At 39.5% G+C, this 24,116-nt stretch overlaps 1 protein-coding gene across 1 annotated transcript; it reads left to right on the top strand.

The window, feature by feature from the left end:
* Nucleotides 1-5,150: 5,150 nt before the first annotated feature.
* On the top strand, nucleotides 5,151-23,462 carry rundc1 (RUN domain containing 1). The gene is made up of 5 exons (XM_080213410.1): nucleotides 5,151-5,587; nucleotides 12,864-13,022; nucleotides 14,491-14,689; nucleotides 15,422-15,532; nucleotides 16,178-23,462. Exons 1-5 carry the CDS (start codon nucleotides 5,243-5,245, stop codon nucleotides 17,032-17,034), a joined length of 1,671 nt encoding a protein of 556 aa, XP_080069536.1. The 5' UTR covers nucleotides 5,151-5,242; the 3' UTR covers nucleotides 17,035-23,462.
* The last annotated feature ends 654 nt before the right edge of the window (nucleotides 23,463-24,116 follow it).

Here is a 24,116-nt window from a genome sequence, read left to right as displayed (position 1 = left end):
TTTTTTGACATTTCCCCATATATTAGCAATGGTTACAAATGCATTTATTTAAATTTTACATTTTAAAGTTAAATGGCATTTCCTAAAATTACTTTTATTTCCATAGTTAAAATATCAGTGTATGTTTCTGATTTAAAAGGCAGAAGTATGGTAACTTCCAAAATAACACAAAATGCACCCAAAAAAGTGTCAAAAAGATTGGCTGGGGTTTGCAAAAGACCTCCCCTGTTCATATGCAATGTTGTGGCACATATGCAGAAGAACTGAATCACAATGCATTATGCAGCAAGTTTAACTAATTCCAGATCAGTTGTTTTCCTATCCAGTGAACAGTACTTAAAACAATTAGTAGGATATTTTTAAAAGTATATGTTATTGAATGACATATTCTGAACAACACTTGCATCAGATCTTTTGTTTTAATTCATTCATGGGACATGGACGTCATTGGCTGGCTAGCATTTATTGCCCATTCCTAATAGCCTTTGCGAACATGGTGATGAGCTGCCTTCTTGAATCACATGCTGTGGGTTGACCCGCAATGCTGTTGGGAAGAGAATTCCAGGATTTTGACCCAGCGACTGCGTAGGAATGGCAATATATTTCCAAGTCAGGATAGTGAGTGGCTTGGAAGAGAACTTGCACATGTGGTGTTCCCATGTATCTGCTGCCCTTGTCCTTCTTGATGGAAATGGTTGTGGGTTTGGAAGGTGCTGTCTAAGAATCTTTGGTGAATTGCTGAAGTGCTGCTACTGAAGATCATTAGCTGAGGGAGTGGATGTTTGTAGATGCGGTGACAATCATGCAGGCAAAGTGGGGCAAGTCCAACCAATCTTAATCTGTTTACATCCCTGATGTCCAATTTGATCATTTGCTGAGCTTCTGATCAATATACTCTCTATCATCAAGACTATCTATTTCTATCTGTTGATTTCTGCTCCTGTTTCAGCCCATCTGCTGCAGAAGCTTCATCCATCTCTTTGTTATCTCTAGATTCATCTATTCCAATGCTCCCAAGGTCAATCTCCAGCCTTTCAGTTACCTTGGAACTCTGCACTTCTCCAATTCTGGCCTATTGCATTTCTCTGATTTTCTTTATTCTACTGTTGGCAGCATGCCAGTCTTGGTTCTAACCAATGAAATTTCTCCCCTAAACCTCTCTGCAAGTCAGATTCTCTCTCCTTTCTTTTAAAGCATTATAATGATTACATTAATCTGTGATGACGACACAACCAACGCAGAAACAGAGGCATTCTTTCAATCCAAAAAATTTGGCCAAGGTTTGGGTGACCTGCCCTAATCTCAAGGTGTAATGTCAAGCTTTTTTTGCTCATGCTCTTGTGATGTACCTTGAGACCGTTTGTGACCAAAGGCACAGTTATGGACGCAAGATGTGATATTAGCCAAACGGTCCAGCCAGTTTCCCATCAGTGGTGGGAAAACGTCTAGAAACTATAATTTGGAACATATATAATAGTTGCATGGACAAATGTAAGTAAAGAAGAGTTAGCATAGATTTCTTTATAGAAGTTTGTGTTTTACTAACTTGCTGGAGTTTTTTGAAAAGGTAACAGAGGAGGGTTGATGAAGGCAACGCTATTGATGTGGTGTGCATGACTTTCAAAAGGCATTTGATACAGTGTTGCACAACAGACATGAGAGAAAGGCTATTGCTCATGAATAAAAGGGTCAGTGGCAACAGTGGTACAGATATAGGTTGACTTACAGTGAAACACATTATGCCTAATTACAGTGCCCCACAAATGCATAGCCTCCCCTGCTTGTTGGTGGCTGTGGGGGCACCAATCAGGGCCTGATAGCTCTGAATTTGCCTATAGGCTAATGGAACATGAATGAGCTTATCAGCCAGCAATGCAGAGCAACTCTGGGCTTTCATCCTTAGATCCTTAGAGCAGAACACTGTCCAAAATCATTAAGAGGTGAAAGTGATTTGGAGAGAGAGAGGGAGAGCAGTAGTGAAGAGTTCCTTAAAGTGCTTTTAAAAAAAGTAGCAACCAGGTTTCTGACCCAGATCTGAGGATGCTAAATAGTTAGGCAAGCAGTCTGGCCCAGCATAGTTTGGCTGTCAACATTTGTAAGACCATTGTAAAATGTCTGAAACATTTCCTTTGCTGTATTGAAGCATCTCGAATGTTACTTGATGTATGCAAAGAACCTGAATATCATTACTTTTTCTGTAATGGCCATTTTAAAATGTTTGTAATGTTCTTACAGATTTATAGATAAAGTATGTTTTTGGAAAAAAGGAATGAAGTTGTCAAGCTTCTTGGCCTTTGGGATAAGTTCAAGCATTGGATCAAGCCCAAGATGGGGTGCAATGCCTTATCCTGTCAGCTTGGATCTTGTTTGTCCCTTTTATGAGGACCACAAATTGGATTCAATTTGAGTTGGAATTTTGTTTTTGAAGTGAGCAAGGAATGGATTTGGGTTTGCCTGGTCCACTCAAAGCATTGGCTTTGTAACTTTAAGGATATAGTAAGAACATGTTTTAAAAAGTGAGGACACCAAGTTCAACAGGTGCAAGGGCTGAGGAGATGACAGTGATCATCAAGGGGAATAGAGAGGCAACTTGACCCCCAGGTCAGGGCTGAGGAGGGCCGGGCAGCCAAATGCGAGGTGATGCCTGGTAGTCTGAGCCAGCACAGAGAGGTCATTGAGCTCAAGGGGTGCGAGGGCAGGGCGGCGCCGATGGTACTCAAGGGGAGCAACAGGGTGACTTAAACCCTAGGCCAGGGCTGAGAAAGACTGGGTAACCAAGGTCGAGATCAGAGGCCAGAGAGCCAGGCAGGTGGCATTAATGAGCAGCAAAAGGGAGCTGAAGTCATTGAGGGGAACAGCAGTCGGGATGACTTGACTCCCCAGGCCACGGCTGATGAGGGCTGACCAACCAAATGCAAGGCCGTACCAAAGCCAGGCACCTTCAGCCAGCAGCAAGACTATGAAGAAAAGTGTGGAAGGAGTGCTATCTGTGTTGGCATGCCAACAAGTGATGAAGCAAGAAAATCTTCAAATCTGTACCACTTCCAAATTCTCTTTTTAAATTCCGTTTTTCAAAAGGGATCACTTGCTGGTCTGATATAATGGCTGTGGGCCATGTGCAGATAGTTCTAACAACCATCTCCCATTACTCTCAAGGCTGGCCTTCAGGAAGTGTCTTCTAGGACAAAGAATGGAATCCTGCCAGACAAAGCCGCTGATATTGGACTTGGACTCCACTCACATGAATAACTATAACTTCTTTGACTTTGTAAGAGGACGTAAGGAATTTAATTTAATTGAAACTGAGACTCTGAAATATACTGAATGGCAGCATGCGCATCTTGTTGACTGGAGTATTTACTCTTTCACTGGACTGGCTCATTCTGTCCTGCACCGGCCTGTGCTGCAGTTCTGTCATTAGCTGATTTTTTCATCCTGTTGCTCATCGGTAAGTTCCATGTTTGCTCACCTGGAGACACACTGGTGACAATATTGGCCATCTTTACTATCATTCTGACAAAAGGTAAGCTTGGATTTCAATTCAGCAATTATTCATACAGGCATATTCTTACAAATTTAAAAGCACTAAAGCAGTTCAATCATGTATTTTGTGTCTTGCACCTTTGTGTTCTGTGGGGTGAGGCTGGGAGGGATAGCGGGGCCATAATTTTATTAGGGACAGGATATTTCATCATTGGGATAGGATATTACATCATTAGGGAGTCAGAAAAGAAGGTGGGCATGGGTCCCCACAAAGTGTAAATCTGCCACGGGGTACAATATTGAGAGATGAGATGCTTTTTCAGAGAGTTGGTGCAGACTCAATGGGCTGTATGGCCTCCTTCTGCACTGTGTGAATTCAATACATAAAGAGCGTACAGTATCCTAGGTTTCATTAATAGGGGAGAGAGAACAAGACCAAAGTATTATTTCAACCTCAGCTGGAAAATTGTGTGCAGTTCTGAGCTTTGTATTTTAGGAACAATGTGAAAGCATTGAAGAGAGTGGAGAAGAGTTTTACGAGAATGGTTCCTGGGATTCAGTTAAGAAGTAAAATTGGTGAAGTTGGGGCTCTATTCCTTGGCCATTGCAGAAGCAGTGGGAAGCGTAGACGGAGTTGATTGAGGGGAGGCTTTTTTCCATGGTGGACTGGGCTATGTTCACAACCTTTTGTAGTTTCTTGCAGTTTTGATCAGAGCAGAATGATGGTGCATCTGAAAAATTGGTGAGACTCGCGGTGGACGTGCAAATTTCCTTAGCCTCTGGAGAAAGTAGAGGCGTTTTGGCATGGAGGGACCAGGACAGATTGTTGGTGATCTGGACACCTGGAAACTTGAAGCTCTCAATCATTTCCACTTTGGCGGCATAGTGATACAGTAGATAGCACTGCTGCCTCACAGCACCAGGGACCCAGTTCAATTCCTGGCTTGGATCATCGTCAGTTTGTTCTCCCTGTGTCTGTGCGGGGTTCCTCCAGGCACCCTGATTTCTTCCCACAGTCCAAAAGACATGCTGGTCAGGTGCATTGGCTATGTTATATTCTCCCTCTATGTACCCAAACAGGTGCTGGAGAGTGGCAACTAGGGGATTTTCACAGTAACTCCATTGTAGTGCTTTTTTTGGTTTTTATTCCAATTCAATCAATTCAAGTGCAATTCAGAGTCTCAACAAGTTGAGACATTCCCAATCCAAGCTGACAAGACAGGGCTGTCACCTCCTGTCTTGGGCTTGATCTACATGACCCAAGCTGATTGGAATTGGCATAGCTCCTCATCGAAGACTTGATCTCATTTGCATTTTAGCCAAAAGGCAGAGATGCTGTTTTTAAAAATTGCTTCAAATGAAACTAAAGTGTAACCTAATGACTTCAACCAAGCACGATAGGTCGATACTACAGTTGATTTTAGCCAAGACTATTTGTGACACTAATAAACTTTAAAAACTTAAAAGTCCATCCCCGTTGATGTAGACAGGGACATGTAGTACATTAAATGGGATGGTATATTAAATGTGAAAGAATAGCTTTTAACCACGAGAGGTCAAATGTTGAGGCACACCTTTACTCACCTGGCGGTTGCTCGGTGACGCAATGTCGATGACGCAATTGCCTGACGCCATGAGTTTACGTCACGACGTAATGCCAGGTGAGCTGTCCTCACAAGATGGCGGCCGGGCTCCGGGTGTTTTGAAGCCGGTGAGCGACAGGTGAGGGTGGGGGAAGAAACGGCCCAACCGGTGCAGTATGGATGATATGTCCCTGTCAGATTCCGAGCGGCTGGCCGGGGAGCGCTGGGCCCCGGTGGGAGCGGTGGCCAGCCCCGTGGAGGTGGAACGGGCCGAGGCGGGCCCGGCAGCGCTGATGGCGGAGAAGATGCAGCGGCTGGAGAGCGAGCAGGAGCTGCTCAACTCGTCGCTGCTGGCCCTCACCTCGCACTTCGCCCAGGTCCAGTTCCGCCTCAAGCAGATCGTCAACGCGCAGAGCGACCAGAAGGAGCGGCTGCTGAAGGAGTTGGAGGACTTCGCGTTCAAGGGCTGCCCGCAGCCCTTCGTGACCCGGGCTCTGGACGGGCAGCAGTTGGACAATGCGGTAAGGGCCAAGAACCCAGGACACCCTCCTCCACTCAGCCTGCCACAGCAGTCCGATCCACAGGATCCACCTTTAAAACCGCCTGCTCCAATTGGAATGCCACTCAGAGATCATAGAATCCTATAGTGTAGAAGAAGGCAATTCGGCCCCTCGAGTCTTTATCGACCACACTCCCAGCCAGGATCTATCCCCATAACCCCATGCACTTACCTAGCTAGTCCCCTTGACACTAAGAGGCAATTTAGCATGGCCAATCCACCTAACCCACGCATCTTTGAAAACTCATTTATTTCCAAAAAATGCCCAATTTCTGGAATAAAAGGGGAGGTGGTGGTGTTGTAGTATTATCACTGGATTAGTAATCCAGAGACCCATGGTGATTGTTTTGGGGATGCAGGTTTGAATTCCACCATTTTAGTGAAATTTCAATTCAGTGAAATCTGGAATTAAGGGTTTAATGGTTCACTAATGTACTTTAGGGAAGAAAATCTGCTGTCCTTGCCTGATCTGGTCTACATGACTCCAGACCCACAGCAATGTGGTTGACTCTTAAATGCCCTTGTGGATATGCAGTGAATACTGGCCCAGCTAGTGATTCCCACATCCCATGAATATTTTTTTTAAAAGTCCTTTATAGTATGATGCACATCAAACCAATGACAAATCTGAGGTGCTGAAACCTGCCTTGCCAGGTGGTCCTTCACTCATCTGTGTTGAGAATATGTTCCATCCTCCCCAGCTACTCCTTGCCAATTTGTAACTTGAGAATAAGTGCACTGAAAATGCCCAAACCTGTCATGCTGACCTTCTAATTGTACATTCATTATTGAAATCTTGCTGTAATCAAGTGCACAATTCATTTTTAATTATTTTTGTTAGCCATCACTGCCAGCTCCTTCCTAGCTTTGACTGTGAAGATTTTAATCTGTATCGCATACCTGCTGGCCATTGTAGTGGACATCATTCCAGAGACATGATGTGACTACATAAATTTAATCTGGTGATATGATATGGGCTCAGTGTATTGGAATGGCCCGACATAAAGTTCTGTAGTCAACTAATTATTCTATTACCCATCACCAGTTCCATGTGTAAAATTACTGTCATCACCACTTGTACATCAAAAGTGGCTCTGTATAATTAGATGCACTTTACTAGTGTATGGAAAAGTCTACTAACCTATTGTAATTGTCACCTAACTTAATTTTATTGTCCACATGTCAAAGGCATTGTAAAAAAAAAACTGCAGCATACATTTAGTTTAGGTATTTGTCCAAAATAATTTTGTTTGGTACAATTAATTAATTTAGCAGAATTTCTGCTGTTATTCACAAGACCACTTGTAGCTCTGTGTAAATTGCAGGAATTTATGAAAATTGTTGCATCTAAAATATAATAATTCTATTGGAAAGTACATGTTATTTTCACTATTATTTTTCTCTCCTCATTGGGTTACCCAAGTGCAATAATACTGTTTCTCAGCTGAAACTCTGCTGGCAGATTTAAAAATAATCAATAATTTCAAGTCATATGAACAGTTTCTCCATAAAGGGAAACAACTTGGCCATGATTAGGGTCCTGGTTAAACTCGAGAATATGTTGAGTGGTTCTGAATTGATCCCTTAGAAATCTGAGATACAGCTTGTTAATAGTCTAGTGAGCCCCTGAATAGTCAATAGCAATTTTTAAGAAATGTTGACACAACATAAGAAACAGAAGCAGGAGTGGCGAGCTAGGCCCTCCAAGCCTATCCCATCATTCAATATGATCGTGACTGATCTGTGCCAGCTTCAACTCTTTTTCTGTGCCATTTCCCCATCGCTTCTATTCCTTGAACTATCAAATATTTATCCATCTCTATTTTATTTCTAATGTTCCAGCGTCCACTATCCTTTGGGGCAGGGAATTCCAGAGATTAACCACCCTCTGCAAGAAAAAAATTCTGTAACCTCAGTTTTAAATGACCAGCTCTTTATCTTGTCATTATATCCTCTTGTTTAAGATGCCAAGTAGTGAAAATATCTCACCATCTACCCTGTCAAGCATCCTTAGGATGTTCAATATTTGAATAAGTTCACCCCTCACTCTTCTAAACTCCAAGGAACACAGACCCAGGCTATTTAGTCTCTCTTAATAGGTCAACCCTCTCATCCCAGGAATTAGCCTGGTGAATCTCCTTTGGACTGCCTCCAATGTTACTATATCCTGTTTTAATGTAAGCAGACCAAAACTGTAAGCAGTATTCCAGGTGAGGCCTCCCCAGCTCCCTTTACAATTGCAAAAAAAACTCCCTATTTTTAAATTCTAAGCCCTTTGCAATTAAAGCCAAAATGTGTCCTGCTTGTTAGCTTTAAACACCCAAGTCCCTCTGTACATCACTAACCTGCAGTCTCTCTCCATTTAGATAATCTGCCTTTTGATTCCTCCTACCAAAATGCGTGACCTCATAATTCCCTACATTAAGCTTTATTTGCCAGGCTTTCACCCAGTCACCCAATCTACCTATGTCCCATTGCAGAATCATCATCTCATTACAACCTGCCCTTCTACCTATCCTGATATCATCAAATTTGGAAATCTTACATTTCATTCCTTCCTCCAGGTTATTAATGTAAATAGTGAACAATCGCAGAACATATTTCATGCATACTGAACAGCAGTTAAGTAACTGTCCTACTTCAAGATTGTATTGTGTAAATTCAGCACATTGACACTTGGGATTATTCCTACAGCATTTGTACAGATGTACTGTATTTTAAATTTGAAAGAACCTGGATGCTACTTCTACAATTTTTGAATGTTGAAATTTTTGAAAAAAGATGCACAGAATTGAGACATTGCATTAGATGATCGTAAATAAACCCAACTTGCTTTTGACATGCACAATCCTTTTTACTGAGTAATTAAACGTTTTTCCAAAATACTTAAACTGGATATGAAGCTACACAATTGGAATTCATTTTGTTTCACTGGATGTAGATGCTGGCTAGGCCAACTTTTGTTGCCTGTCCCTTATTGTTCTTTAGGTAGTATGCCACAGTCCAACTGACATAGGATACACACCCAGTGTTGTTAGAAAGGGAGTTCCAAGATTTTAACTAGTAACAGTGAAGAAACGGCAATTGTAGTTCCATCGGTTGTAATGTTGTATGACTTGAAGGGGAACTTGCAGTTGGTGGTGTTCTGATGCAAGTGCTGCTCTTGTGCTAGGTGGTAGGGTTTGTGGGTTTGGAAGGTGCTGTCAAAGGAGGCTTACTGAGTTGCTGCAGTGCCTCTTGTGCATAAGTGGAGGGGCAGCAAATGTTTAAGGTGGTGGCGGGCTGCTTTGTCCTGCAAGGTGTCTGCTTTCTTGATTGTTAGAGCTGCACTCCTCCAACAAGTGGAGAATATTTCATCACACTCACTTGTGCCTTGTAGGTGGTGAACAGGCTTTGGGAAGTCCAAGAAGTGAGTTACTTGCCACAGAATTCTCAGCCTCAGACCTAATGTTGTATACACAGTGTTTATAACACTTATCCAATTCCATTTCTGGTAAATGGTAACCTTCAGGATGTTGATTACTGGGATTCAATGCCACTAAGGGGAGGGAAGATGGTTAGATTTTCTCATTAGTTATTGTCTGGCACGTGTGGTGTGAATGTTCTTTGCTACTTAGCAGCCCAAGCCTTAATGTTGTCCGTTTCTTTTTCCATATAGACTTGGGCTGCTTTGGTATCTGAGGAGTCACAATCAGTACACAACCCTTAAGACATCAGCAAACATCCCCACTTCTGATAATATGATGGAGGCAATGTCATTGATGAAGCAGCTGAAAATGGTTGGGTCTAGCACACTACCCTCAGGAAGTCTTGCAGCAATGTCCTGGGACTGAAATGATTGACTCCCAGCAACTGTAGCATTCTCCCTTTGTGCTTCCAACCAAAGGAAGAGGATTGTGGTTGTTGGAGGCTGTCTCCATCCTAACACACATCTGCAGGAATTCCTCAGTTTAGTGTCCTATACCATACCATGCTTTACTGAATAGTTAGACCCTAGTATAGAATATATAAACTATCAATAACATAATCAAAATTAACCTTTTCAATATTATGTTAGAGTATTAAACTTGAATGTATATATCAATTGCAAGTAAATTTCTTAAAACTAATCACAAATCAAATATTGAGAATATTGCTATTGCTGTAAGTACACAATCAGTTGGCATCAGTAAAAAGAAAAAGTAGGTTTTGATGTTTCAGAAGTATGGTTGGCATTTAACATTTAAACAACAAGTCCTGAAGAATCTCAGCAAGTTTATTTCCTGTGTTGCTGGCTGAGCATTTTCCCCATCCCCTTCCAAACAAGGATACTGTGTTCTTTTCACTCATTTCTAAAGGAGACGAATGACTGATTTTTTCCATTACTCGTGCTTAATACCAAGAGCTGCCTACTTTAGTGAAATTATTGCAATACATTATGCATGTAATATGCAGGATAGCATCCAAGATATAATCTCAGAAAAATGACATAGATCCACAAAATTTTCATTTTTACATGTTAATTTTATAAATGATTATGATGTTTTGTACTGGGCTTGTCACAGAGTTGTGATGTGTAGCTTTACAATTTCCAATATCAATAATCTTACCCATGTAGCCATAGTTCAATAATAAACTAGAATGTAAATTCAAAGGAGCAGGTTAACACTGAGATTATTAACTTTAAAAAAAGCTGAAGTTTGGAAGAAATTAAGTAACTGTAAAATATCAAATGATTCTAATCTTCTGTTTTTTTTCAACAATCCTGCCTAACTTACAGGAAGGTTTGGTAAGTTTTTACATTGACAAATTATTTATTTTTTTGCATAGCAAATGAAATTGTTGTGAACATAGATCACTGATAATTGGGTCATCTTTTGCATTGCAAATGGAATATCGAGTCATTTGAATTAATTAACGTGGGCTGGGATTACACAGAGCTTTTTGACAGTGAGCTGTCTGCGTTTGAGTCTGAAAAAGGGAAGCCCTCACATCAACTGTGCAGCTGTGGCCCCCTATTTCCGAGCCAGTCCTCATTGAAATTAGTTGATGGTTCACGAGAGTTTTCTCTTTTCTGTTCTCTGTGCTGTCAGGCGTAACAGGATTTTAACGGCCAACTGAGTAATAACTATTGCTGAACATATCTGACACTGAAAAATGTAATTTTGTACTTGTGGAATGTTTTATTTGACCTATTAATTATAGACATTTTAAAGTAATTTTGAAAAGGTTTAATAGATATATATATTTCAGCATCTATCTTCACTCCATTTGTATGTCCCAAATTTTATTATGATATTTATAATTTTTTTTGAGAATCATTTTAATTTTACTGCTTTTCATTTCCTAGTTGGCCCTCTGTGAGAATGGCTGTTGGGGCAGCTTGATTGCACCACCATCACATCACAGAGAATTTCCATATAGAACATGGTAATCCACTACATGGCAAGAAAGGTAATGTTCTTGCCACCAAGATGACCAGATTTCTCAGCAAAGCATTATTTGAGGTCAACAGCAAGTACTCTTGCTTTGTCACTGACTGTAAATTCCAGGCCATTAATAATAACAGCAAGGTGGAAACTTAGTACCAAAAAGACAGAATTAACTGAGAAGTTGAATGAACTGACTTTGATTCATAAATAGTCGATGTGAATGCTTCAGGAACTATGAAAAATATAATTTCCATGTCTGTTCTTTGTATACCTTAAAACACACAGCTGTAAATCTGAATTTGCCTGCCTGCATGAATGAGCATGATTATTTTTTAAAGATAAATTTATTTCACTTTAGTTCTTTTGAGGCCTCAAAACTGTGGAACTCCTTCCCTTCTACATTCTGCAGACTTGTTTTCAGCAGCAGGTTTTTTTGTCTGAAACAATGTCAGATTGATGTTGGGAGCAGTGCACATTAATTGTTCTATTTCAAAATGTGAAGGATACAGTGGAATCCATTGGTGTTATGTTACAGACTGCAGTGGGGGTGACTGAACTCAGGATGGCATCAGTTGGGATGGGAGTGTGTACATGTTGCTGATACCTCGATGGCTGGCACTGTTGGGATTTGCAGCTAACATGGATAGGAAATGCAGATCTGCAGACAGTTGCTGCATATTGGGTGTGTGGTTTTGGGGCATGCTCCTCCTACTTTGGTTTCTGATGTGTGTACTCATGATGGATCTCACCCTGCTGGGTACAGGGATGTGAATAAATCTGGTGCCATGTGCTGGAGGCAGACGTACCAGTGATTGAAGTCATCAGTGGAGTCAGGCGGTGTTAATTTGCCAATGCCTGTAGAAGCAGGTGTAAAAATAATTTGTGGAAGTGATGAAAAGGTTAATTAGTTAATTTATGGAGGATCAAAGTACCAGTGATTGGGAGAGTGAAGGAGGAAGAGCAATTGTGTGCCAGCATGAAGTTAAATGAGGGCAAGTGACAACTATGCTAGTACAAAACTGGAACAGAGCAGATTTGTCCCAGCATTGAATTGGAGAGGAGCAGAGAGGGCTAAATTAAAGAGGGGTTAGAGTTAGCAGCCTTGTCCATTATTTCAAGCTTGCTATGTTCCATATTTGAAAATGACAAAATTGGGATTTTTTGTAAATGCTAAGGCAAAAACTATGATCAATATTTTTAAAGCTACCAAAATATTCAGCCTTGAAAGAATTAAGTGCAGCAGATCTGTTATCACAAATCTTGCACTTCAGCTTTAATAGCTGATAAGAAAATGCAACTCGAAAGGTACCAGATAGAGTATGATGCACTGTCAAAAGTAGAAGCTGAACAAAAGGAATTCATTGATCAGTTCATTCTTCAGCATTCTTATTGCTTCAGATTTTACTTTTACCTGTTCCAATAGTTTGCATTTACAAGCTTCCCTGTGGTATGTAGCTTCATGTCTTGTATTTTGTTAACTTTAATTCAGCATTTTCCAGCTTGGTTCATTTAAACTGGTTCTGTGTCAGTATTCAGATTCCCTGTTAATTTGTGAATAGGTATATTTTCACACAGTTTCTTTGGTTTCTGTGTAATCTGAGTGAATATGTACTAGGGGATTTTCACAGTAACTTCATTGCAGTGTTAATGTAAGCCTACTTGTGACTAATAAATAAACTTTTTTATGAAGAGCAAGCCTGTAGTTTTCCCAAGCCTGTAGTTTTTGGTCAGTTTAAATGGCATCTGCAATTATTACACTTTTTTTTTCTTGTACATTTGAAAACTCACTGAAGGGGTCAGCTTGATTTTTCTTTCTTTGCATCTCAGAGTGAAAGGGAGAAACTTGAACGACTCGAGGCCCAACGGCAGAAACAGAGGGAGTTGATTATACAGTTAAAGACACAGCTGGATGACTTGGAGACATTTGCTTACCAGGAGGGCAGCTATGAATCCCTCCCCCAGTCAATAGTCCTAGAACGCCAGCGGGTAAGGATTGTAATCAACTGCAATTGAAAGCTATTGTGTACAGCAGACATTTTCTCATTTCATTCATGATCAATTTAATCTAGAGGCATAATCACCCAATAATAACTACAAAGCTTTCAACAGCCACAAAGTGTTTAGACTTGGACCTGCCTAAGTGTAAAGTTAACCAATGAATAGTACAAAGGGTACTTCAACCAGCCAAAATACCAGGGTAGTTAAACTCTGGAACTGCCTCCTCCAAAAAAAGCTGTTATAGCCAGATCAACTTAATATTTCAAAACTGAGATCGATGGACATTTTTATACACAGTTATGGCATCAAAATGGATAAACAGAGTTGAGGTACAAATCAATAATGATCTAATTGAATAGCATACTAGCCTTGGGAGGCTGAATGATTTACCTGAGTCTGTGTTCCTAAATAACATCGGTTTAGAAAAAGACCTATATTTATCTAATGCCTTTCATTTAAGGATGTTTACAGCACTTTACAGCTAATGGAATATTTTGAAGCATAGTCATTGTTATAATGTAGGAAGTATAGCAGACAATTTGCACACGAATTACAAATTGAAATGAACAATCACAGAATCCTTATCGTACAGAAGGAGGCCATTCAGTCCATCGAGTCTACACTGACCACAATCCCACTAAGGCCCTATTCCTGTAACCCCTCAGATTTCTCCTGCTAGTTCCCTGACACTAGGGTCAATTTAACATGGCCAATCAATGTAACTCGCACGTCTTTGGACTGTGGGAAGAAACCAAAATGCCTGAAGGAAATTCACGCAGACAAGGGGAGAATGTGCAAACTCCACACAGTCAGTGACCTGAGGCTGGAATCAATTCTGGGTCTCTGGCACTGTGAAGTAGCAGTGCTAGCCACTGTGCCGCCAGATTATCTGTTTTACTGATATTGAATAGGGGGTAAATTTTAAGACACAAGAAGAATGCCACTATTCCTTGTCAGGTAGTGCTGAGGGATCTATATGCTTGTCCACCTGATAAGCATATAGAACCTAGGTTTTGAAATCTCATCTGCAAGATAACAGTTCTGATGGTGCAGCGTTCCTTCAGTACTGCAAAAAGTGCAAACCTAGATTAGGAACTTGTCTCTGTAATGGGGTTTGAACCATAGCTTTCTGATATTTCTTTCAAGAGTAATGTCACTGAGTCTGGGGCTAACATTTGATGTTGGGCTCTATTCTGGCAAGGTGCCAGCTTGCAGCCACAATTTTTCACATGTCAGGTATATTTTGCAGTCATAGGAGAAGAGAGACCCAGACTATTTGTCCCTGCCCAAGGGGGCTGTGATAATCAGGTACTGTCTAAATTTTGTGATGGACAGAACTCTATCTAGAAACATAACATTTGAATGTCCTCCTAAATGGAAGTTATTCATGGGACCCAGAAATATGATGGGAAGGTGCAGAAAAAATGTGCATTGATGGGTGTCTCTTTTTCTTAAGGTCATCATTGATGAATTGATTAAGAAGCTAGATGTGAATCTAAATGAAGACTTTAGCAACTTGTCACCAGAAGAGCTCAGACAGCGTGTCGATGCAGCAATTGCCCAAATTGTGAATCCAGCAAGAGTGAAGGAACAGCTGGTAGAGCAGCTTAAAACACAGATTTGTGACCTCGAAATGTTCATCAACTTTCTCCAGGGTATGTAGAACTATTGTGTTGCTCTAAATAGCCGCTGGCGTTTATTGCACTCGTAGGCTAATTGATCATCTGATCAATTTAAGAAATATATATATTTAAAAGTTTTGCAACTTAATTTTTTTGATGAATTGGTGTCTGTCAGGGAATGTCAATTCTTATCACCTTAACCCAACCCACCACCACTCAAAAACTAAATCTCCAGTATCCCTTGTGCAATCTGATAAATGAAGGGTCATGTGTGCCAACCAAAACCAAGCAACAGAAATGCAACCAGCCAGAGAAATTTCAATTGTGAAATGCCTATACTTGTTTCCTTTCCCCCAGAAATGATAAAGGCTGTGTCAGCATTATCAGAATCTATAATCTGTTGACCAGATAAAGATGCTGTTCCAGCATTTTATATTGCTATTTGTTTAACTCGTTGGGATTGAGAGGGAGAATACGATGATGCTGTTTTCTAGGTTAAACAACACAAGCTGCCAGAAGCCTTTTTGTGACCGGGTCTCAAAGGTCGTAAGTGATAGGTGATGTGGAACTTTGATTCTGGTCTTAATTCAATTTGAATCCTGTTCATGTATTTTTTTTTTCAATCCCTGGAGTTAGGTTTCTCTCCTGTCTGTCGCGTTCTGACACAGTGGAATGCTCTAAAAGACCCAAAATCTTTACTGAACTGGCTTGTGAAGAATTTTGCTGAAGTAATGTGGTCTTTACATTTGTGTTTTCATTACACAGATGAGGTTGGAAGCCCTCCACAGCCTCAGAATGGAAGATGTACATGCACTGTGCATGGAATGAATGAGTCTAAAGCGTCAAGTACAAAATTCTCAGGTGGAAGCCATCATGGTGAGGTCTCATTTTTCTGATGCATTTTATTTCTGGGTGTGAGGGGCTCTTGTACTGAAGATAAGTTATCTTTTCATGGTCATTGTCCAGAGTCGTCTTGTTGTAAAGCGAACATTCCATGATATCCCTAAAACATTAGGTGTAATCAGTGCACCTTTATCTAAAGTGTTAATTTTTGCCTTTTGTCCTTACTAGAGAAAACCTGTCCCATTCAACTATGATTGAGTAATCCATTCTCTGTTAGTACGTTATTGCCAGAGAAACTATTATGTATCTCTATATTAGTGTACAATTTTCTTCTTTCCTCCCATGTTTGTATGGATAAAAATAACCATTTCTCATTTAATTAGCTTGATGGTGGAAGTATGGTCTAATGCTTGTGACAATTAAAATTCAGTAAACGTTTTCATTTTGACAAAGCATCAACTCTCAAAACTCTTAGTTACCCCTGAGACCCATAAGTCATGTGTGATTACCGTATACCTGCAGTAGAGCAAAAGATTCTGATTGTCACTGTCACTGTCTTTCATTGGTAATTAATTTTGAAACTAAGTTAATATGACAAGAGGAGACATATATGTGCAAATATTTTCCTCTGTTGTTAGAAACGTATATTTTTTAACTGACTTTTTTGTTGTTTTACAGTGGATCAAGAAACAACCAGAAAGATGAGAGAGACTGGGTTAAGCCTTGTGCGCAGAGCACTGGCAATATTGCAAATATTTGCTGTCAGTCAATTTGGATGTGCTGCTGGTCAGATCCCACGTGGACTGTGGCAGCCTAATGAAACAGACAAGGACTACAGTCCACTGCTACTGAAACTAGAGGGTGCTGTAGGTAAAGTAAAGCAGTTGGCCTTGAGTCATCAACAGGCTGACGAGCATGTGGTCAGCAGCCGTGACGTTTGTCTTGGGAAGAATGAACTTATAACTGCTGTACGAAAAGAGTTGTCAATAGCTCTCAGAGACCTGATGGGCCATGGTTTGTATGCCTCCTCTCAAGGAATGAGTTTGGTCCTAGCTCCAATTGCGTGCCTCCTTCCTTCGTTCACAACCTCTCCGCAAACCATGCACCCCTGGCAACTTTTTGTGAAGTACTATAATACCAGAAATGGTAGAGCTTTTGTAGAGTCTCCTGCTCGCAAGCTCTCTCAATCCTTTGCCTTGCCAGTGACTGGAAGTGGCGTTGTAACTCCAAAACAAAGTTTACTTTCCGCAGTCCACACTGTGCTCACTGAACATGACCGTTACAAGCGCAGTGCGGATTCAGAATTTAAGGCCTTAATATGCATGGCGTTGAACGAGCAGCGTTTGGTTTCCTGGGTAAACCTGATTTGTAAGTCAGGGACACTTATCCAGAGTCACTACCAGCCGTGGAGCTATATGGCTTCTACTGGGTTTGAGAGTACGCTCAACATACTCAGCCAGCTTAGCAACCTGCACTTCAACCTTCCAGCCGACACTGCAGTTCGACAGTTAAAAAATATCAAAGATGCTTTTTAGTGTTTCCTGATATATATATTTTATTCAAGATGTTCTATTTTGTCCTAAGAAAGATTGATTTAAATGTTCAGATCAATTTCAAATTAAATCTATGCTACTCTTATTTTAAATATCACAACTTTAACTGAAAATTTGAGGTATGTCTAACTGATGACTGGATCATTTCCACATCCCCTCCCCCCAAAAAAGGTTAGTTACAATTGTATTTTAAATCAAGATTATAAGTGACTATAAAAGTTTTAAGACTGGATTTTAATATTTATAAAGTATGACAGGTAGCATAGCTCACATTGAAACATAGGATGTACTGTCTTCTAACAATAGTGTTATCAGCAATATATTATATGAATCATGTTACAGGAAGTAAATGTGACATTCATGAGAAGTGCACACTACTGTATATTGCTACTACTGTATTTGTTACAGGTAGATGGTTTAAATCTGCTTTCTATAAAAGGAACACTAGGGAGATGTTGGGGTTTTTTTTTGTTCTCCTCGTTTTTCTATGAATACTTGAGCGTGTCATAATTTCTAATCATCAGCTAGCCAGAGTAATTTCTGCTATAGTGAGCCAGATCACCAGTTTTGGAGCCTGGCTAAAAAGAGCTTTTTGTAGGGACTGAAGTAAGCCAATTAGCTCCTTGAGCCTGTCCTGTCATTCAATGGATCCCTGGCTGATCTACAATTTAACTCCATAATTATCGATACAAACTCTCATTAGTTTTAATGAGGCCCCCTATGTTAGAGAACCTTATGGTTCTAGAGCATGTTATTAGTAAGTTAGAAAGCAAGTATTTTACTCTTTAACTTTTGAATTCTGTTTTACCTATTAATTATTGCCTTATTTTGCATTGGTCAAAACTGGTGGGTGTACAATGAAGATGGACAGGTACCATCTTTTGGGCCTGTGCAAAATTGTTCTGAAAGAATGAGAGCGCAGTTCAGGGCAGGTGGTTCATGGCTTTAAGTCTCAAGCTTTATCGTTTGGCTTGAATAACGTGATGTGGTGAATTGCTGCACAAATCTACCACTCCGTGGCATTATGCATTGGAATATCATCCGAGTTGTGTAGCTTGTGTCCCAATTGTGTTTAACAATATATGTGTTTCTGTCACGCATAATAAATACAAAAGTATTTGCTGAGCAATGGGTATGACCTGTACAAACTACTATGTGTGTTCTATGTTTTGGTCAGAGGAATGTTATTTTCTTTCAAATGCTGATATTTCTGGAGGATCAGCAAGATTCAACTATAACTTAATGGATGCTATTAGGCAATTATCTAAAATGTTTTGGTTACAAATATTAAATAGATTTATTTACGGTTTATACATATATAATATATTCAGTTATGGTGTAATGTTTAGTGCGATTGGGATGTTCTGATATACGTGTTAGAAATTCCATTTTCTTTTGACTGCTTTTCCTTACCCCTTTCCTAGCTGTATGTATACTCTGAGAAATCATTCTGTCTAATGTTGAATACAGCCTGTGGCCAATATTGCTTTCTGGTATGCAGAATTAAACCATGCATATTGGAAGAAAAATATTGATACTTTTTCTTTCCAAAATCCCATTTTTCACATTAATATGCATCCATACGTGTCTTAATCATGAAGTGTAATCAGTTAATCACTACATTTGTGAGGTCATTGAAAATAGTGTCAATTGAATTTGGACATGTGCAGTTCATGCATAAGCTCTATGCCTCAAAGAATCCATACTAGAAGTTAAGAGGAAGGTTTAGGAGGTGTGGCACAGCAGTTAGCACTTCTGCCTCACAGCGCCAGGGACCTGGGTTCAATTCCGGCCTCAGGTGACTGTGTGGAGTTTGTATGTTCCCCCTATGTCTGCGTGGGTTTCCTCTGGGTGTTCTGGTTTTCTCTCACTGTCCAAAGATGTGCAGGTTAGGTGGATTGGCCATGTTAAGTTGCCTTAGTGTCAGCGGGATTAGCAGGGTAAATACACAAGGTTACAGGGATAGGTCCTGGGTGAGGTTGTTGTTGTTGTTGGTACAGGCTCAATGGGCCAAATGGCCTCCTTCTGCACTGTAGGGATTCTGTGATTAATGTGCAATGTCCTGTGCTGACAGTATATTTAGCAATCAAATGTTTCATTCCTTGGAAACATTTAGGGTACACCCCAAATTAGAACTGAGAAATGAATGTTTTATGTAATTTGATGTGGAAATTCCTTTGTAAGCTCTATCTCTTGTTTTGAAAGAAATTTGAAGAATCCAAAGAAGTATGTCCATTTCTGTGCACAATTCCAAGTTATTTTCTTGTTGCATTAATAGTGGAAAGAAGGAATTCTGTTTTTTTTTTAATCTTGTATATTTGGTAACTTGGGTCATGTGTATTAATTTGATTTTCATTTGTTTAAAATCTAAGCAAATGAAAACAATTTTGATAATCATTGAAACAACAACCACTCTCAGAATTTTTTTGTCTTTTAGAAAAAACTGACCAAGTCAGAAATGGAATCTGGCTGTCACACTTTTAAGTTTTTGTTAAAAGAAGTATTGATAATAGCAAAGTCTGAGGTTTTCTCCCCCAGCACAAACAGCCTCTTGTGCAATTTATATTGCTTAGTTCAACATTATTGGAAAATTCAATTTTTTTCAAAGCATAGGAAACTGAGACAATAAGAGTAGACAATTATCCTGGTTTTTCATGTTAAACCAAAAGTTCAAATCTCCAAATTCATCAGTATATAAATGTACCTTAGTTTTGGACTCTCTGACAAACTTCTTTAGAAATTCTTTCTACTCCTACCCCAGTGAATCCACCATAATTTCAAATCACTTGATGGTTTCCCTTTTCTGCAGTAAAATGCCCAAAATGGTCATTCTTCCTTAATAATTGTATCCCATCAATTCTATCCTTCTAAATCCTTTCAATGTATTCTCTAGGATTCCTATTTTCTAATTTTGAGACCAGACTATTAGTGTATTCAAATCAAGGTTCTGTACAGTTCAACATAGCTTCTCTGCATTTGAACTCTTTTCATCTAGAAATGAATCTAGATGCTTTGTTTTCATTACTACTTTTACTGATTTGTGCATCTGTACACTCAGATCTCTTTGTGCCTTGGGTTCATTTAGATTCTTATTTTCCAAGCATTTAATTCAGAAAACCACAAATGTTCAAGCAGTAGGAGATCACTGGAAGACCTCAACAGGTATGACTTTGAGAAAGTGTAAACTAAACCCCAAGACCCAGATTGAGCTGAAATGTAGTCTCCCTATTTCATGTACCAAAATGCACCAATTCAAACTTAAATTAATTTGCCATTTTTTGGACATTATACAAGTTTGTTGACATCCTTGTAATTTGGTGCATCCTTATCTTGTTAACCATGCTTACCAATGTGTTATCATCTGGAAATTATAGAATCCCTACAATGCAGAAGGAGGCCATTCAGCCCATCGTGTCTGCACCAACAACAATCCCACCTAGGCCCTATCCCTGTAACCCCACAAATTTACCCTGCTAATACCTCTAACCTACCCATTCCGGGACCCTACAGGGCAATTTAGCATGGCCAATGCACCTAACCTGCACATCTTTGGACAATTGTTTCCCTTTGCACCAACACAAGTAAAGTGTGAATGCAGCCTTAATCTGGTGTCAAGCCCTACCTTCCCATCCACCAGGCACTGGAAGAGCTATAGTCTTGTTCTGCTGCATTTCAGCTCAATCTGGTTTTGGGATTTAGTTTACACTTTCTCAAGCTCATTACTGTTGAGGTCTTCTGGTGACCTCCTATTGTTTGAACATCTATGATTTTCTGATTTAAGTTGATACTTTTCTCATTGCTAGGACATGATATATAATCTAAATTTTCACTTCAGTGACATAATAAGGGGATGCTGTATTTTTGGTTAAAATGTGATTTTGGGCCTTCAGCTAACTATCTGTTTAGCCTTGTTAAAAATCTAATGTTTGAACGAACGTTTGTCCCCAGCCAATATCATCAAAAACAGATTAAATGACTATGTATCTCATTTAATATTTACAAATTTAGGGGAAGAGTTGGTCATTCAACCCCTCAGCCTTTTTATAGATCATGGCTGATCTGGTTACGGCCTCCATCTCTACTTTCCAGCCTATCCCTTATCCTTTGCCTCCTTTATCTACCTTTGCCATAAAAATATTCAATGATCCTTGCCTCCACTGCTGCCTTGGAGGAAAGATTTCCAGAGTTTCAATCCAAGAGAACAATTTCTCCCCATGTCTGAAATGAGAGAGCCCTCATTTTTGAAATGTCCCCTCTTTATAGTCTCTCCTACAAGGGGAAATATCCTCTCTGCATCTGTTGTCAAGTCCCCTCAGGATATTGTATGTTTCAATAAGATCAACACTCATTCATCTAAATTTCAATAGAAAAAGGCCAAACCTGTCTATCCTTTCCTCATAAGATAGCCCCCCTCATCTGAGGAATAATTGAAAGAACCTTCTTTAAACTAATGTAATTGTGTCCTCCAAAAGTGCACTACAGCAGTTTAAGAAAGCAGCTCAACACCACCATTTGGGAATGGGCAATAAATACTCATCCAGCTAGTAATGCTATCATTCCTTGAACAAAGAAAATGGACCAACACTGTGCAGAGTGCTCTAGATTTGGTCTTACCAACATTCTAGACAACTAACAAAACATTCCCAACTATTGCATTCCTTTCTTTTGCAATAAATGACAACATTCCATCTGACATCCTAATTACTTGCTGTACCTTTTTGTGATTCAAGTACTAGGGTACCCAGATCCCTCTGTACCTCAGTTGTGCAACCTCTCTCCAGTTCGATAATATGCTGCTTTTCTATTCTTCCTGCCAAAGTGGACATGTTCACATTTTCCCATATATGCTTTCTGCCAAATTTTTGCTGACTCGTTTATCTATATCCCTTTGCAGACTGCTTATGTCTTCTTCATAACTTAATTTCCTGCTTATCAGCAATTATACATTTGATCCCTTCATCCAAATCATTGTTTATAGATTGTAAGTTCTTATTACTAATCACTGTGTACTCCACTTAAGACCTCCCAACCCAAAATATGATTTGAGAGAATTTGATCCATTCAAAATTTGGTATTGAATTTGCCCCCTACAGTTAATACACTTCAGAAATAATTCATGGTTGAACAGTGCTCTGGGGCATAAAATGATAGTTGACAAGATGACTTGAATCTCATGGAGCTGCCATCAAGCCTGAAAGATTGCTGGCCTCTGATTAATGACAGGGCTGACACTTGTGGGCCCTGACCTCACAATGGAAACCAATGACTTCTGAAGTTCTCTTAACTGACAGTTAACCCCAATGTTCCTTGGCTAAAGAAATATCTGATAAATCAGCATTAAAGCTTCAGCATTCATCTGTCTGCTCAAACACACTATTTGTCACGCATCACACTGCAGGTCACCGTGTTAGCAAAGTGTACATTGCTATGCTTTCATTGTGACCATTGCCCCAAAACCTGTTACTGTCCATAGCCCAAAAGGGCATAGAAAGATCCTGTTTACCCTTTAATAATTAGAAATATCTCTTATATTTTAAGTGAGGGAAGGGAAGCTAACTTAAGTTGATTATGCAATGTTATATCAACCATGACATTTGGAAAATTGGAATTACGTGGAATCTGCATCATTTGATAAAAATCATAATATCAGATTTTTCCTAATACAAGTTCCTGGTTTTTATTGAGTTTTCACCCTGAAATTGAGTTTCATGGTATTTTAAAAGCCTTGAGCTGCAGGTCAGAGTAGTATTGTGATATCTATAGGGTTTTTCTTATCACCAAAAGGTAAGTGCCAATTATAGCAAAATATGCAACATAATCTTCAATATTTAAATTATACTATGCACAGAACAGACAAATTTGGAAAAGGCCTATGGTAATATTTTCATCCAGAAATTAGCCTTAATGATTTTTCTCAGAAATGAAAACAGAAATTCTGTGAATGCTTTTCTAAACACTAATGACAAAACTATGTAATGGAGGATGGCAGTACATAATCGTATTACAGATGTGTATGCTAAAATATCAATATCCTGATTTAAAAGTTGTGCTCTTCTAGAAAAAGAATTTATTGATTAAACATAAGTCAATCACACTACAACAGCAGGAGATTTAAACAGTAAGTGGCCATTATGTTGTATATATTCATGGATAAACTGAATTCCTTTGTCCTACAATCTTTATATTGAAACCCATTGTCAAATTCTCATTTATGAATTTTGGAATAATGGTGAAAGCTGCATAATTTAAAAATGTTATGTATATGGTTGATATTTAAGATAAATGTATGATTTGGGGTCTATTGTAACATCATGCAGTCAAATAATTTTGTGGCATGAATTATTGCTGTATTTGAAATTCTGTCAAGTACCAAAATATGTACACGCAGAATCAATAAAATACTAAGAAAACATCCAAAATGTGCAGTTATTCTAAAAACATCAGAGATGGGAGCAGTAAACATTTTAACCGGATCTGCCATTCAATAAGATCATGTTTAATCTTCTGTATCAACTCTGTTTTCCTGCACTATCCCCATAAGCCTTGGTGCTTTAAAAGCTTATCAGGGTTTGTCAGCAATTGAGCATCCAGTACTCTGGAGTAGAGAAATGTCTCCTCATCTCACTCCTAAATGGCTAACTCTTTCTTCTGAGACTGACACTGTCATAGATACCCCAACCAGGAGAAATATTGCCAGAAATTTCCATCCCATCACAGTGTGGGACTTGTAGTAGTGGGACAGAAAATTTGACATATCGTCTAAAGGTCCATTGATCTGGGGTGTGAATTTCCATTCTAAGGGTTTGTGCAGCTGGAAAACTCCACCCCTTATCTCAATTCACCTTGTCAAACCCCTCAAGAATTTTAGTTAGATCGCCTCTCGTTCTAAACAACATGGACTATAGGCTTTGAATATTCAATCCCTCTTTGGTTCCTGGGATGAGCGTTTGTTAAACAATCTAATGCAGTTGATGGTGTCCTCTCTGGCTGACATGATCTCTGGCTATGTCCTTCAGTAAGGAGACCAAAACTGCACATACTATTTCAGGTGTGACCTCACCAAT

This window comes from Carcharhinus amblyrhynchos, chromosome 27, assembly GCF_965287045.1.
Source record: "Carcharhinus amblyrhynchos chromosome 27, sCarAmb.v2.hapA, whole genome shotgun sequence".
Taxonomy (NCBI): Eukaryota; Metazoa; Chordata; class Chondrichthyes; order Carcharhiniformes; family Carcharhinidae; genus Carcharhinus; species Carcharhinus amblyrhynchos.
Note: the sequence above shows the minus strand (reverse complement) of the source record. Positions and strands in the feature narration are given on the sequence as shown.